The 17,109-nt window shown below is 31.8% G+C and overlaps 1 protein-coding gene across 1 annotated transcript in view; it reads right to left on the reverse strand.

Annotated features, from left to right (window-relative positions):
- Nucleotides 1–17,109, reverse strand: part of Rps6ka6 (ribosomal protein S6 kinase A6) — a 118,794-nt gene that overhangs the window by 32,398 nt on the left and 69,287 nt on the right. The window contains exons 13-21 of the mRNA XM_057760699.1: nucleotides 14,321–14,391; nucleotides 14,028–14,116; nucleotides 13,240–13,298; nucleotides 10,633–10,735; nucleotides 9,903–10,033; nucleotides 9,514–9,636; nucleotides 8,737–8,826; nucleotides 7,494–7,652; nucleotides 5,120–5,281 (exon numbers count right to left, since the gene is read on the reverse strand). Of these exons, the coding sequence (XP_057616682.1) occupies nucleotides 5,120–5,281; nucleotides 7,494–7,652; nucleotides 8,737–8,826; nucleotides 9,514–9,636; nucleotides 9,903–10,033; nucleotides 10,633–10,735; nucleotides 13,240–13,298; nucleotides 14,028–14,116; nucleotides 14,321–14,391 (987 nt within the window). The remainder of the gene's footprint in view (nucleotides 1–5,119; nucleotides 5,282–7,493; nucleotides 7,653–8,736; nucleotides 8,827–9,513; nucleotides 9,637–9,902; nucleotides 10,034–10,632; nucleotides 10,736–13,239; nucleotides 13,299–14,027; nucleotides 14,117–14,320; nucleotides 14,392–17,109) is intronic.

A 17,109-nucleotide genomic window follows, 5' to 3' on the forward strand; every position in this document is an offset into this window, starting at 1 on the left:
AATATTAATAATATAAACATAAATATAAAATTTTAAATTATTCTATGTCCTGCAAAGGTAAAGGTAAAATCAGCAAACACTGCATGAACTAGGGTTATTATAGGCTGGTATGTAATACAGACTACACACGAAAAAGAGCAACCCTGTAAGATATAAAACCTAAGCCTTCATTCTTCCTCATTTCAAATTGAATAAATAAACCTCTAAACTTAAGACTGATATGTACAAGTGTAAGATGGAACTATAAATAATACTGAGGTTTTTCATTCTGATATTGACTCTTACGAGGTAGATATTAATTATTCCAATTCTGAAGATGACACTGAGGGCAATATTAAGTAACTGGCCCATCATCATTAAACTGGTTAGTACTATAGAACCAGCATTCTTACTAAACGGCAGTGCTTTTAATATTTATGAAAACAGCTTCTTATTTTGAGAAGGGTTTTCTTTTAAAGCCGAGCATGCCTGAGAACTCCCTATTATATGTTGTCCTTAAACAACATGCTGTCCTTAAACGTGTGACAATCATCTTGCTACAACCTTCCAAGTGCTGGAATTACAGCAGGTATGAGACATCACATCTTGCTTGATAACTCTTTCCTAATGATTGGGGTGTGTGTGGTGTATGTGTGTGTGTGTGTGTGTGTGTATGTGTGTGTGTTATATGTGTGTGAATATTTTGTAAAAGGACTATGCATTATACAAAAACGAATTCCAATAATGATTTATATCTATGTAATGTGGGTATAAATCTGTAATAAAAAAGATAAAACACGATAATAGGAAAACTTGTGTTATGAGATAGTTTGAGACACAAGGATGGTATCGTGAAAACAGCAGGATATTCTGATAAATTCCTAATAGCTTTATTAGTATTTATATAATAATTTGTACAAATAGTTTTGTTTGAGGGACATTATTAACAAATACCAAAAATATTTTTACTGTAAATTAATGTAAGTTCTAAGAACTTCAACAGCATTTGTGGAAAAACTAAAGGGATGAGGAGACAGTAAGATGGCACAGTTAGCAATGGTGACCTGAGCTTGATCCTGACTCCTCTGACTTCCACATGTACACCATGGCATACACATTCTCCTCACGTACACAAACACACAGAATAAACAAATCAATGTCTTTTTTAAAAAAATTAAAAAAAAAGATAAAATGAGGGCATCATTTTTTAAATTAAGAAATTAAGCACACTGCTAAAGCATAAGAAATAAAACAGAAAGATTATTAATTCATTAACACTGAAGGCTACATAACCATCAGTGTGGACTTTTCATCTAGAAAAGGCTAAAATATTATAGCTATGACTTTCACAATTATCAGACATAAACAATAAGTAACTTGCTTAAAATATATTTATAATTCCTATAAATACATTTATAAATAAGAGCACACATGGTTATGCATGGTGATGCATGCTTGTAATGCTTGCAATCAGGTAGTTCTAGGCCAGTGTTGGCTATATGAGACATTTTCTTAGAACAAATAAAGGACACATATTTAAAACTGAAATGCTATGGAAGACTGGACTATAGAACTCTAATGAATGCAACCTAAAGCTACATCACAGTGTTTTTATTCTTGTATGTTCTCATTTCTTAACACCTCTTACAGTTCTAGACATCTCATGTTTACCTTGTTTGCCCTACTACTCATATTTGTATTTTATGCGCCGTCACAGAGTTACCTGAAATGGTGGTTTGTCAGAACATGATCCATGTAGGAAACTGCATTAGATTCTGAGAGCTTGAGAAATAATGCCAAGACAACAAGGCCAAAGTCTTGTAACCTCTGTTTCTCTGTAACAGACACTTTATTTGCCCCCTCCCAGGTATAGTAAATAGAAGTGTGTTTGCTTTAGATTACGCATAAGTTATCATCTATTACTATTTAGATTGGTGTTTCCAAACAGAGGTTAAACCTTGTGACTGTCAAAAGCCTAAACGCATGCAACCTTTGCTCATTTGACCTTGTTTAACTCTGAGAATATAAAGAGTCTGATGCTTTGAATAAAATTAGCTATTGCATTAAACTTAAGTCTATCTCATTTTAGGGCTTCACTCTCCCATATTCCTGCTACCTACTATAGCAGCAACAGTGACATGCACCTATAGTCCTAGATACTTGGGAGGCTGAGGCAGGAAAACTGCTTAAATCCAGAAGCCTGAGGCTTAAGAAAAGGTCCAATATCTGTATAATTTTTCTAAGGTATGAGAACAGTGGAACTGTGCAGTAAGTGTTATAATATTATAGTTTATCACACAAATCTCGGTTTTTTACTTCTTACAAACTTAGTCACATTCTGTGTGGGTAAAAAAGGACAATATTTTGTTCCATAATTACTCTTCAATGTCATACAATAATGACTATATGAAGCCAAAAGAGAAACAAGGCATGGTGGCAGAATTAATGAATGAGGATAGTATTCAGCCTGTAATTTTGTATCTTTTCACTTGCATCAAGATAAATTTAGGACAATTAAAGTAGTTAATTCTATAACCCTCTCTACCATTTGGATTTGCAAGTCTCCAAAAAGTAACATATAGAAATTCTCATTTCTTTTGCACTAAGGTTAATGAATATTTGACACAAAACATATGACAGCACAATCCATAGGAAAATAAGGTAATTTCAATATTATATTATCAGAAGCTTGAATATATCATTCTTCAAATTTATTTTAAGTTAAATAGATTCAAGACCATTCTAAGACTTAATTACACATTTATTATCAGTCAGATAATATAATATTCTTGGGTTTTCTTGTATAAAAGTAAATAATTGAGGATAATCTTAGAGAGATTAGAATAAAGAAATGCACATCTATGAAGTAAATCACAAAAGGATGACTGAAGTAAAACATATCCAAAAACTGAGTGAACATTATTTTTTAATGCTATGTTAAAATTGCAATAACCAGGCCAGGTGGTGGTGGTAACAGCCTTTAATCCCAGCACTGAGGATGCAGTGACAGGCGGATCTCTTTGAGTTCAAGGCCAGCCTGGTCTAAAGAGCTAGTGCCAGAATAGACTCCAAAGCTACAGAGAAACCCTGTCTTGAAAAATCTAAAAAATAAAATAAAATAAAAATGCAATAACCAATGATTTTTCTTAAAATAAGGACTCTATGTAATGTGATTAAATTATGAAAGCACAGCCCCATAAATTCTATTATTTCTTAAAATATTTGCATGGTTACTTCAATCTTTATGATTCCATTTTAAAATGACTATCTTGTATGTAGTTTGATAGCATCTTTGAAAATTTTTTAAAGACTAATGTATTTCATTTCTAAGAACTTAGAAATAATTACTAACTTTCGGCAGGGTCTTCAGCACTTGATAAAATATTTCAAAGCACTCAAAACACACAAGTGCGAGCCAAAGGTAGTTCAAATAAATGCCAGTTGTGGAGAAGTGCTCTCCACATGCCCACCTGAAAAATTTTCACTATTACAATAAACAAAGTGACTTATTGCAATGGAAGTCTGCTAGGATTAAAAAGCAGCAGTGTACTGTATTGTACTGTGTACATATATTCATTAAAATGATGGCCTAACCATTAATCCTAAAATGTTTATCTAACCATTAATCTAAACATGCATATACTGTGTGTTTATTTATTTTAATTTTTTTGGTGTTCTTTCGGGACACATTCATTCCTAAACTTTTTCTAGTAAGTTTCTATAAAAAAAAACAAAGAGGAGAACTATACAAAATTAAGCCAAGATTAAGAATTTTCCCACTAAAATAAGTAGTTAATAAGTAGTTAAAATAAGTTGCATTAAAGATAACTATTTAGAAAATTTATGGTGACTATATAGATTATATTTAGCAGAAGATACCACATTTCAAATATTATGTTTTCCTAACCTATTAAAAAGAAAGCCTAGAAATACCTTTTTTTTTTATGTACAAGGTAGTATCTCATACACATGAGGGCAGTCCAAATAAAATAACCTCTTTGGGAATATGTACCCCAGATTTATTTCTGAAAGGCATAGCTTCTACCCAGTATAATTGAGTAAAAATTGCATATTCATTATATTATAAGTGTCATTAAAGTACAGAATAAATCACTCACACATTCCTAATTTGTTACAGACCAAATCATATCATCAAGAGCTTATAAAAGCAAAACTGTATGTATACCCCAATTGCATCTAAAGTGAAATTCATAAAAATTAAAATGAGAATAGTTCATCAATAGTTACTTTTATATATTTTCATTTTCAAAAAATATTTTTATAACATCTAATTTAAAATATATTTACATATAATATACATTAGCTGCTTAAAATGATCAATTATTTGATATAAATATAAAATATATATGAGATAAGAATTCACTTTCAGATTATCTGATCACACTTTTCTGATTTGGCAAAATCATTTTTTTCAAAATGAGTTTTAGATATTTGGATTAGTATATAACAACTGCCATTGATGGTCAACATCTACAACATGTTAAAAACAATTCCTGACTTATAAACACATGTTATAAAGAAATTTATAACCTGATTGACTTTTCACCAATCTTGTCTTACTGCTTCAGGATGTACTAGTATCAGAGAGCTCCCTAAAGTACAATCTGTATTCCTGAACTTTCCAGCCTCATCTTCTCTTACTCTTGGTTCCCAAGGAACAACAGATGATTTATCAGGCAAAAACAATGTTTCTATTTAAAAACAAATCAAAAGTGAATCTAAAGATGTATCCTAGTCCTAAAATGTATGATTCTTAGCAAGGCATATTGACACACACCTGTAATCCCAGCCATCAGGAGACAAAGGAAGATTTTGCTGTGTGTTGCATCTTTAGTGAGTAATAGCTATATAGTAAAACCCTCTTTAAAAATTATACAATTTCTATATTAGTATATAGCCTAAAAGAACAGACTACTCTGATTAGAAGATATATGTTTGATTTAGATGCTAGTAATTACCTGACTTTATACTATAAATTATTATAATTCAAATTTTAAAAGAGCTTTATAGTTATAAGAAATGACATCTGTTTTTCCCTGTCTTCACCAACATACTTGCCATCATATAGACTTAATTTAAGCAAAACAATGAACAGGAAACAGTAAAACCTAAAGAATACCTCAGGTGCTACAAAGTTCGCAGTGTAGCACGGAGTTAACAGAAGTCCATTTTCTCCTCGAAGCTGTTTTGCAAACCCAAAATCACAGATCTTAATTGAATCTGCATTGGCTGATTCATCCATGTACAAAATATTGCTGGGCTTAAGATCACGATGAACAACCTTGAATATAAAAGAAAACAGCATTATAATTGTATAACTAAACTTCTGTTAAAACATTTAATATGTTTATAGAAAAAAATCTTCCCATTTTATTCCCAACCTATGGCATCAAAAATAACGAGAAAAGTATTCTGCGAAGTAGACATTACACTATCTGCCAGTTTTTCTATCTTCAATTGGTTCTACTTTTAGATACAATAGTCTAAAGTTTCACCCAGTGCCCCACATCCACTTCGACTATTAACTCTTGATATAGTACACAAGTTAAGAGCCTGCAGACTCAAGAGAATTTAGAAAAGTAAAGAAACAGTGTTGAGTAACACATTTGGTTGAAGGATGAAACAGAGTTGTGGGTAGGTTCCCATATCTGTGTTTATTACACTAAGAACTAAGAGCAGTCTCTATTATACACCTTCATTTGGAAAAAAAATAAATAGTTCTTCTGTTTGAGAAGAGCAGAAAAGAGACAGCAGAAAAACATAAAAACAAAGTTGAGACTATTACACAGCAAAGAACCAGCACTGACACATAAAATTAAGATTTTATATGAAAGCAAAGGATATGAAGACATCAATGCTAGTACACTAAACAAGAGAATTCAATTCAAACTCAGCCAACATTATACTTAAAACAAAATAATAACCACTGTAGGAGAGTAACAAAATGTAATATTTTCATAACTTTATATCACCATAGGATACAATTACAAACCATCTGATTTACATAAACAAGACAAGTAGAACATAGCCACAAGAGAAAAAAAATAATCTAGGTCTGATTCTCAGAAGAACCAAGTTAGAATCTGTAGAATTGTGGTTATAAAGATTCTCAACAAAATAAAACATACTTACAATGTATGAAATTCGCAAGAAAAAATGCAAACTCAGTAGAAAAAATGAAGAAGGCTCAAATAATTGGCAAAACTTTAAATTCTGAATGTGATTTTTTTTGCTTCTACAATTCATTCAATCTAGTTTTAGGATTCATACATATTGTATCATATGGAGATATAAAGTTATGAAGATATTTATATTCTGTTACTATTCTCCAGTGGTTATTATTTTGTTTTAAGTATAATTTTTGGCTGAGTTTAAACTGACAATCTCTTGTTTGGTATACTAGGTCTGATAAGTTCATATCCTTCATTTAGCAATGTACAACAATGTATGCTTTTTAGAGACAAGGGCAAAATCTCACTTAGTGTTTAAATCTTAAAAGCCCTTTGCTTACAATATCTATCATATATAAATATTCAAAATATCTGCTATTTAAGTGTTCTATAAACAAGATTTATAAAAAAATAAACATCAGATGTTTATCATATTGTATTTTTAAAATTCTGGTTTATCGTGCCTTATAAAAAATTTTTTATCCTTTAAAATTCTTGCAAAGAAATTGGATGGATTAAATCATACTAAAATTATTGTATTCCTTTAGTGCTGCATAATTTATTTCCAACTACTGAAATCTTCTTAGGTCACATATAAAATTTTTTATTATTTATAAGTGGGGCTACATACAATTTCTACTATATCAATTCTGAAAAGCAGTTTGCATTTTAATTTCATTTTTTATTTCAAAACATCTACCTTACATATATATGAAATGACAAAAAGAAATATACAAGTCTTCTCCAAAAGATTTAACATATTGATAGTTTAATGTTTAGAATAAAAGCTTATTGTAATATTTAGGGCATTTGGTCAGAGTCAACAGACAGTTGTTTTGGTGCTAGAATATAATAGTTATAGACTAATTCCAATAATACTTTATATGCCTGTAAATATTTTTCTTGTTAGCTTTTAGAAGTCTAGGCTTGATGGAACTCATTATTTAGTTCAGGATGGCCTCAAATTTTAACTATTTTTTTTGCCTCAACCATCCATGTGCTGAACTTACAGGGGCAAGCCACTAAAACCCACTTGGATATTTCTTTGATGACTCACACTTTAAAGTTTGATTAGGCTTGATAATACACAGGCACACGCGCGCGCACACACACACACACCCCTACACACACACCTCTAACCTTGTCCTATAAATTATCAAGCCCTGTGTATGTGTGTGTGTAGACAGACAGACAGACATATTTCAAACCACTTTCTATAAACTTCACTATAACACTGAATTTTATTAGTATATTGTGTGTAAAAATATACAAGAAATACAATATAGGTCCCAGAATTGAAGGAAGAATTCAACTATAACTTACTCCTTGACAATGAAGATATTCAACTGTCTTTGTTATTACATACAGCACATCACTAGCTTCCTGTTCTGAGAAACACTTTTTTTTGAGAATACGATCCAGTAGTTCTCCTCCTTTCATCAAATCCGTTACAAGGTAAACATATCTCCCATCATCAAAGACCTAAAAAAGAATGTGTTTTAAGGTTTTATTATTTGTAATCATTACTCCAAATTTTTAAAGTTATATTTACTTTGTTTTGTCAGTACAACTCTAGAATCAAAGCACATATAGCATTTCTTTCTTGTTGATATAGTAAGGTTGTATTGAAGAATGAAGTGGAAAAATAATCTCCTGTGTAGTTCTGTAAGATCATATCAAATATGAAGTTTTTGAAGTTGAAGGTTAGAGATTTCAACAAAACACATAAACAAGAGTAGAAATCCATGCTTCTCAAATAACATGTACATGCTATTTTAATTATATTACAAATACTTCTTCAAAAGTAATCATCTTTGTGATAGTAGACATAGCACTTATTAGTTCTTTGCCTAGTATGGCTAGAAACAAATGTTGAATTCAAATAGTGCATTAAAAGAAATAGATAAGAAATAAAATTTTCTACTTGGTATGTTTATATATTTGATATATAAAATATAGATGAGTATATATATATTTGATATATATTTCTACTTAATATGCTTATATATTTGCATACACATACATTTAAACATACATGCACATACAAACTACTATTTAAATATGATAAATAAAATTATCATATTATCTAAAACAAACTGATCAAGATGATGTTTAATAGCTTAGTATATTCACAAAAATGAGTCTAAATTATAATGTAAAAGTCATTATTCAGATACATCAATATGTGTGTTACAGGTATTTTAAAAAACTGTAGACTAATACTATTTCATTCAAGAAATGATCCATAATTCTATAAACAATTACTCTATAATCAAGAAAGTAATTTTTCCAGAATAAATTTCCTTTACATTTATAGGGATGAGAAAAGTATTTCTAGTTGCAACATTACTGAGTTAACTATTCAGAATATAAATGGATTATTAGGATATTCTTTTGACAACAATCATAGTTCTTTACTAAAATATTTAAAAAGAGAATACATGTTTAGAATCACTGGAGAATGAAAGCAGCAATTTGAAATTTGGCATTTAAAGAATCACAGCTATAAAGTTCTAGTTCATAACTTTCTTAACTTAGTTGAAACTTAGATTTTAAAAATACTTACATCCTTTAAAGTGATAATGTTGGGATGTTGTCCATAACGCATAAGAATATCAATTTCTTCGGAGGGATCTCGTTTATTTTTATCAATGATCTAAGAAACAGACCACAGAAAATTCTTAAAAACAGTTAAATGATTTTCTTTATCATGCAGAAAGAAATATTTTTCTATCTATCCATCTATCCAGCCAGCCAGCCAGCCACCCCCCACCCGCCCACTCCTCAATCTATCTATCTGTCTGTCTGTCTAGAATTTTGTTGTTATTGTTTTGAGATGGATTGTGCTATGTGGCCTAAGGTGTGCTAGAACTCATTATATAGCCCAGTCTGGCCTTGAACGTATGACAATTCCTGTACTCCCAACTGCCACCATGCCAACCTTCAATTGGGTTCTGTTATTCAAAAATACTTAGGAAATCAAGAACATCATTCTCTAATTGTTTCAACATTTAAAAATTCCATACAATAGAAATTTAACATAAAAATTGAGCTAGATCAAGTATACCGCCTTTAACTAAGACACTAATAAATAATACTATGTACGTTCTACAGTTGTTAAATCTTCACATAGTATGCTACAGATTAGTCAGAAAACAAAAAGTAAGTAAATAATGCCATTTCTCCAAAATGAAACTTTGCAAAGAAATTAAAAATGAAAATATTAAATCACAAACTTTTTCTCATCATCTGATTTTCCCTCAATGTACCAGTAAAACTGTACGAGCTAATCTGTAATACAAACTATGTAAGTCAAACAATAAATTAGGCTCAGAAACAATACCTTTACTGCAAATTCCATGTTGGAACCTGAATGTATGCATCGCTTGCAAACAGAGTAAGAACCAACACCAATATCCTCTTTCAATTCATAGACTTCACTAAATTGAGCAGCATTTCCATTCATCTGTTTTGTTAAAACAAATTAAATACTAATGAAAATGAATTGCACATTTTCTTAATTTTTGTCCCAAATAATCTTAACATATCTTAAAAGTTAAAAAAATTCTAGTGTTTTTGTATGTTTGGGGAAAGAAACATTTTAACTGAATTACATTGAGAAAATAAAGTCATTAACTATGATCTTTCAATAACTATTAAACATCCATTATTAAGAAGTGAAAAAAATACTTATCCTGAAACTGAACATAGTGATGATGGTAAAGAATTTACCTGGACGACTGGTAATACATTTGCACTTGTAACAGGAGTGATTTTATATTCTTCTGCAATAGAAGTTGCAACAAAGCTGAATCCTTTGAAGAGCTGATGAGCATTTGCACTGGCTGGCAAACCAGGAGAATCTAACATTTAAACAGTTATGTTTTACTAAAATTATATAGAACTTTATGATTACAGTATCAGCAAATTTATTTCTTTAAAAAAAGGAAATGAAACATTAAATATCACAGTCTGATACACAACAAATATGACTCATACTTCCTCTCTACTTGTTTTAGACTGACATATTTTATATGGTCAATAATTTTTATTAATGGCTTCATCCTTACTACCAAAAACCACATAGTAGGGATTCAATATTTCTTGAATGAGCACACGAAACAGATGTCACTAAAAGTAAATTAGATCACATTCTAAACTGATCCAGTGCACATCTCATGTTTTACTTCATACCATATCTAGAAAATTATTAGCCTGGAAAGCTAAGAAAGAATTTACAAAGAAATAAAAAAAAACACAGAAAAAAATTCTGCATTTTACCCTTCTTCACATTTCACTGATAAATATTTCCCAATTACAGCTTGTAGCAATATTGTATATAAGATGTACATTTACACAAACACCAAACTAGTTTTGCACAAAGATGTTTTTTTACTGAAACAGTTAATTTATGTAGTAATTACTAGAACAAAAGCCTTGGCTATAAATAAGTATGTATTACCTTTAGGTGTTTTGGCAGTAAATTCAGGATCAAAACAAAAAGTATCATCTGGTTTTCCAGAAGCAGGTCGGAAAGGAGGCTGAACTTCTCTTTTATATAGTTTCTAGAGGCAATGCAGTAATGAAAAAAAAAATTTAACATTTTAAAATATCATTAACACATGTTGGGCATTCCTAATACAACATCTAAAATTCAAATACTTTAATATTCACAAAATTTTGAATGTTGATAGCATAAGTGGACAAGTTGTAGCTAAAACAGACACACTAAAAATATGGTTATGAAATTATCTTTGAGTTGTATGGATAAGATATATAGTAAATACAAGATAATTTCATAGGTTTTATTTTCAAATTCATTCACTTCCTTTTATATATATACACACAGCTCACCAAAGCAAGCTGGACTGGGACGGAGCATATGTTCAAACCAGACTCTCTGAACATGTCGGATAAGGAGGGCTGACTGAGAAGCCAAAGACAATGGCACTGGGTTTTGATCCTACTGCATGTACTGGCTTTGTGGGAACCTAGTCTGTTTGGATGCTCACCTTCCTAGACCTGGATGGAGGGGGGAGGACCTTGGACTTCCCACAGGGCAGGGAACCCTGACTGCTCTTTGGACTGGAGAGGGAAGGGGAAGGGGGTGGGAGGATAGGGATGGGAGAGGGGGAGGGAAATGGGAGGAGGTGGACATTTTTAAGTAAAAATATATATAAAAAAAACAAATGCACCACACACAACACACACACAAAATAAATTCCAAAACCTAAAAAAATCTTAAACATTTTAGGATATGTAAGCTATACTCAGTTAAGAAAAAACATGATATTGAAAATCAGAAGACTTGAAATATTTACACAGGTTTCAGATAACTGTTAACCACATTCTACAATTAAGATGTAATGTCCAAAATCTAATGAAGCCAGAGAACACAAATGATATTATAGTGATGTCACATTTTGCACTATAAACAATGATGTTCACTTTTGAATACCAAAATAAATTCTCCCAAGAGCTATGACCATACAAAGCATATCACAATGTAAAAATTTTGAGATAACTAACAAAATCAGTAGGCAGATTATTTTCATGACTATTTCATCTAAAATAGTTTGTTTCCATATAAGATTAAATACATTCTTCTTAATATTCTAAGTTGCTAAACTGTGTATGTTTTAAAAATACACATGGGTAAACAGGATTGCAGCTGAATAAGATGCTCTGACAATCTCTGTCCATAAACAACACCAAGTGGAACAACCATTCACTAACTAAACCAGCTTCAACTGAGACAATGAAATGAAGCTAGTGATCATAACGTCTTGTTTTAGTATTACAAAACAAAGACGCATTCAAGGAGAAAGGGCGGAAAGAAAACTACATGCTGTTTATAACAAATCCATTTCACCATTATAGAGTGAAAGTGAAGTGATGGAGTAAAACAGTCCAGATCAACTGAATTTAAACCAAAGTGTCAATGATCATACAGCCGACAAAATAGAGCTGAAGTCATAAGTACTAAAAGAAAACAAGGTCTTTATGAGAAAGAGGTCAGGTAAGCAAAAGAAACTGATATATTTAAATGTACATGATACCAAATATTAAACAAATGTATGAATAATAATGATCTAAAGAGAGACCAATGCTCACCTGAAATAAAAACCAGGAAGTTTATCACTTCAATCAACCAATAAAAACACAACCATGTTAAAATGTTCCCTATACCAAATGGACTAAACATATATCTACCAAAAATTCCACCCAATTGCTTCTCGTAAGTCCACTGAACATAGTCCAGATAGACGATATAACATGTCATAAAATAATTCTTAATGAATTTGCAAGCACGTAAATCACATCAAGTATCCTTTTCATAATAGCACATTAAAACTGGAACCAATAACAAAATGAATATTGGAAATTTGTAAATACAAAGTAGTCAATCATCTTACACTTGAACAAATAATGGATTGAAGGGGAGAAAACAAGAATTTGGAAAATTTGAAACTAATTACAGAAACAAGTAACAAAAATAATACCTATAATTCCTATACGTAAAAATCAAAGAATTACTATATTTCAAGGAACTAGAAGAGTGTGTTTTTCTAAGACAAGACTATCAATCTGGGCATATAAATTAAAATATGAATAATTTAGCATAATTCCTCAATGTTTTTCTTTCATGTCATCCACAAGCATAAGTATCTATAGTACAGTGTTTTTTCTTGATTTAGCTTGTTCTAATGCAGAACAATGAACAATGTGAAATTAAAGAATATCTGGGTTTATTATTATTAACTATATTAGGATCTGTCATAGCCTCACTCATTTTTCCCTATCTCATCCTCTCCTCATCTAGAGTGGAAGTGTAAATATTAATCATATTACAACAGTTACAACAAATGATAAGCAAAAATTACTATATCAGGACCTCTACCACTTTAAGGTATTGCCATGCTACATGATAACTATAAACAAAAATATCAGACCTTAATATAAAACACATGGGTTATGCTTATCTGCCAAGTCTCTATATTACTAGATTCAAAAGAATTTTACTCATTTTAATATAAATTATTTAATAACAAACTTATATTCAACTTACATTCCAGTCAATAGATGCAAAAAAAGCATGTCTTTTGACTTCTTCAACTCCTTCTGATCCTGTAATATGGAAATAATTTTAATGCCATAATCTTTTAATCTTGCTACTTAGCTCCTATGTTATTAGACAAAACCACGACTGTATATTTTCCCTAAGATGCTTAGAGTAAAGTATCTATGATTTCTTGTCTGGTATTGTATTAACTTGTCCTTTATCTACTATTAATAAGAAAGAAAACTGATGCATATAGTGAATTGTATAAGTCAACATGAAATACTAGGTACTAAAATGCCTCCTAACAAATACAATTTCTGTTTAATATAATATTAAACTAAGTAATTGCCCTTCACAATTCATGCCTCATAGTCATACGCTATGTTAAAGTCTACAAAGGTGAAAACAGCACTGTACTATTTAACACAAGGACATAGATAATAGGATCACATTAGGATCTAGGAAAAGGCAATATAACTTTGAAGTATACTAGGAGAGGCAAAGTAGTCACCATCAAACATTTAAAAGGATTATCAATATATAATAAACTGCATTTTTTCAAAAGGCAGCTCAGATGATGTACATGATTTCTGTTAACTAGACTATTTCATGTCTATTAATTTTGCTGATTAATCATAAGCAAAATTTTTATTTGACATAAACTACTAAAAGTCCACAATTCAAATGTAAATATACTGTAATCATAAATGAATTTAAACTAAAACATAAAGATACAGTTTCTTGGCTATTATATGTAGTACATTGTTATAAAGGTTAAAGAAGATTAATAATACCCAATCTATTTGCTGGATTCCTTTTGAATAACATCCTCAAAAGACTTTGTGCTTCAGCACTAAGAAACTGAGGCATTCCAAGTTTTGCTCTGTAAAACATTACAGAAAATTTCACTTAAATCTAGACATAGTAGTAAGTCAATAAATCTCAAAGTGAATTTTAAAAATTTTAATGAGTCCCCAATATGTTAGAATGAGAGAAAAAGACAAAATTAGTTTAAGTCTGTTGAAAACCACATTATGATTTTAATAATAGAGGCAAGAATATTTCCATAAATAGTGTTTCTACTTACTTCAGTATCATATTCATGGTCTCATTTCTGTCTTTACCTTGAAACGGCAAAGTGCCAGTAAGCATTTCAAACTAGAAAATAAAATAATCACAATTTATTACAACTTAGAATATATAATTACATTTGTTTTTCAAACCAAGACGTATGGTACATGACTATTAAATCATGCAAATTTCAGTTGACAGTGGCTCAAAACACAATCAGAAATGAGGTAATAGCCAGAACCTGGAAACAACCTAGATGCCCCTCAACTAATAATGTGGCACATTTACACATTAGAGTACTACTCAGTATGTATGCAAATGAATAGAATTAGAAAACACTATCCTGAGTGGGATAACCCAGACCCAAAAATATGAATATAGTATATACTCACTCATTAGTGGGTACTAGCTATAAACAGAGGATATTGAGCCTATAGTTCATGATTCTAGGGAAGCTAAGTAATAAGGTAAACCCTAAGAAAAGCATATATAGATCCTCCTGGAAAGTTGAAACAGACAAGATTGCCTGACAAATTTGGGAGCATGGGGGTCGGGAAAGAAGGGAGGGTGGAAAGTAAAAGGAGGTGAGAAGGGAGAACATGAGGGAATGGGATAGTTGAGAAGGAGAAAGAACAGAGATGAGTGCAAGAGATATCTTGATTGAGGGAGCCATTATCAGGTTAGTAAGAAACCTGACTCTAGAGAAATTCCCAGGAATCCACAAGGATGACCCGGGCTAGGACCCTAAGCAATAGAGGAAAGAGGGCCACATCTTGACTTGCCCTGTAGTCATACTGATGAATATCTTAAATATCACTACAGAACCTTCATCCAGCAACTGATAGAAACAGAGGCAGAGACCCACATCGGAGCACTGGACTGAGCTCCTAAAGTCCAGTTGAAGAGTGGGAGGAATGAGAATATGCGCAAAGAGGTCAAGACCATGATGGGGACACCCACTTAAACAGTCTACCTGAGCTGATGGAAGCTCACCAACACCAGCCAGACTGGGAAGGAGCAAGCATAGGACCAAACCAGTCCCTCTGAATGTGGGTGACAGTTGTATGGCTGGGACAGACTGTGGGGCCACTGGCCGTGGCACCAGGATTTATCCCTACAGCTTGTACTATTCTCTTTGGATGGATACCTTGCTCAGCCTTGGTATAGTAGGAAGGGCCTTGTACCTTTCCAAAAGCAATGTCCCTTACCCTCTCTGAGGAATGGATGGGGGTCCGGTAGGGGGGTATGTGGAGGGAATGGGAGGAGGGGAGGGAGTGGGAACTTGGATTGGTACATATAATGAAAAAAGATAGTTTGTTTCCTTTTTTAAAAAATATTCAGCCGGGTGGTGGTGGCGGCGCACGCCTTTAATCCCAGCACTCGGGAGGCAGAGGCAGGCGGATCTCTGTGAGTTCAAGGCCAGCCTGGTCTACAAGAGCTAGTTCCAGGACAGGAACCAAAAAGCTACAGAGAAACCCTGTCTCGAAAAATCCCAAAAAATAAATAAATAAATAAAATAAAATATTCAAAGTAGGGGCAAAAAAAAAATCCTAATGCTATCTGCACCAAAGGAAAAATGAAAGTCAATTTAACAACAATCCTTCTTGTTAAAGGAAAAAAAAATTAAGCTGTTTTATTTATTTATTTATTTATTTATAAGCTGTTTTATAAACAAAGATATAAGTTTAAGTAAATAACAATAATGGGAAAATAAAACTATGCATCAGAGCATCTGGGACTTATTCATGCCAAGAAAAAAATTTAAAAATTAAGCATTCTAAATTCCTTTTAATCTCAAAACAAAAATATAGAAATTATGAAACTGAATTCCAAAATTAGAGGTAAGATCAATGGTATTGGTATATTCCTATAATATCATTTATTTTAGAGTATGAAGCCAAAGGATTACGTGTTCAATGCCTTCCTCAACTACTACACAGTTAGTTCAAGGCCATTCTGGTTACCTTTAAAGGGCCTTACCTCTAATTTTTTTAAAGGTCTTGGGACACAGGTCAGTGGTAAAGCACTTGTTGGCATATGCAAGACCTTGGGATTAAATTCAGTACCTCAAAATTAAGTAGAACGTAAGAGACACATACACACATACACAGGCATATGCAAGACCTTGGGATTAAATCCAGTACCCCAAAATTAAGTAGAACGTAAGAGATAAATACACACATACGCCTGTGTGAAATAATACATTTATAAAAAGAAAAAATGAAGACATTTGCATAATGAATAAAGAAAATATCTTACTATGGAGATCCAACTGAGAATTAAGATAAAATAATATGTACAATTATTTTTTTAAAGTCTAAGTGTGAGAATTCTGTTTTATGGTAGAACACTTGACTAGACTGAACAGGGTTCTAAGGTTTAATTAAATCTTTAGTACTGAAACAAAACAAACAAAAGAAAAAAAGGGAAAAAGAAAGGGAGGGAGGGAAAGAAGGAGGGACAAAGTCCTAAACTAAAGATCTTACTAGTTCATTAAAGAACTTTATAAGAAGCTGGGGAAATAGTTTAGTGGAAAAAGTGTCTGCCACAAAGTTTGGATATGACAGGCATGCATCCTTAAACTCAGTACTGTGAGAAGAGAAACAAGTGGACCTCTAGTTATACCTCTGGAGCTTGCTAGTCAGTCTAGTTAAACTGATGAGATTCAGGTCCAATAATAAAGTGAAGTTCAACTGAGGAAGATACATTTTGTCAACTTCTAGTCTGTCCCCCACCACAGACACACAAACAAGCTCATGAATATACATAGAAGATTATAGAACTAATAATTGTATTGCAAACTAA

The sequence above is a fragment of the Chionomys nivalis genome, chromosome X (assembly GCF_950005125.1).
Source record: "Chionomys nivalis chromosome X, mChiNiv1.1, whole genome shotgun sequence".
In the NCBI taxonomy this organism is placed as follows: domain Eukaryota; kingdom Metazoa; phylum Chordata; class Mammalia; order Rodentia; family Cricetidae; genus Chionomys; species Chionomys nivalis.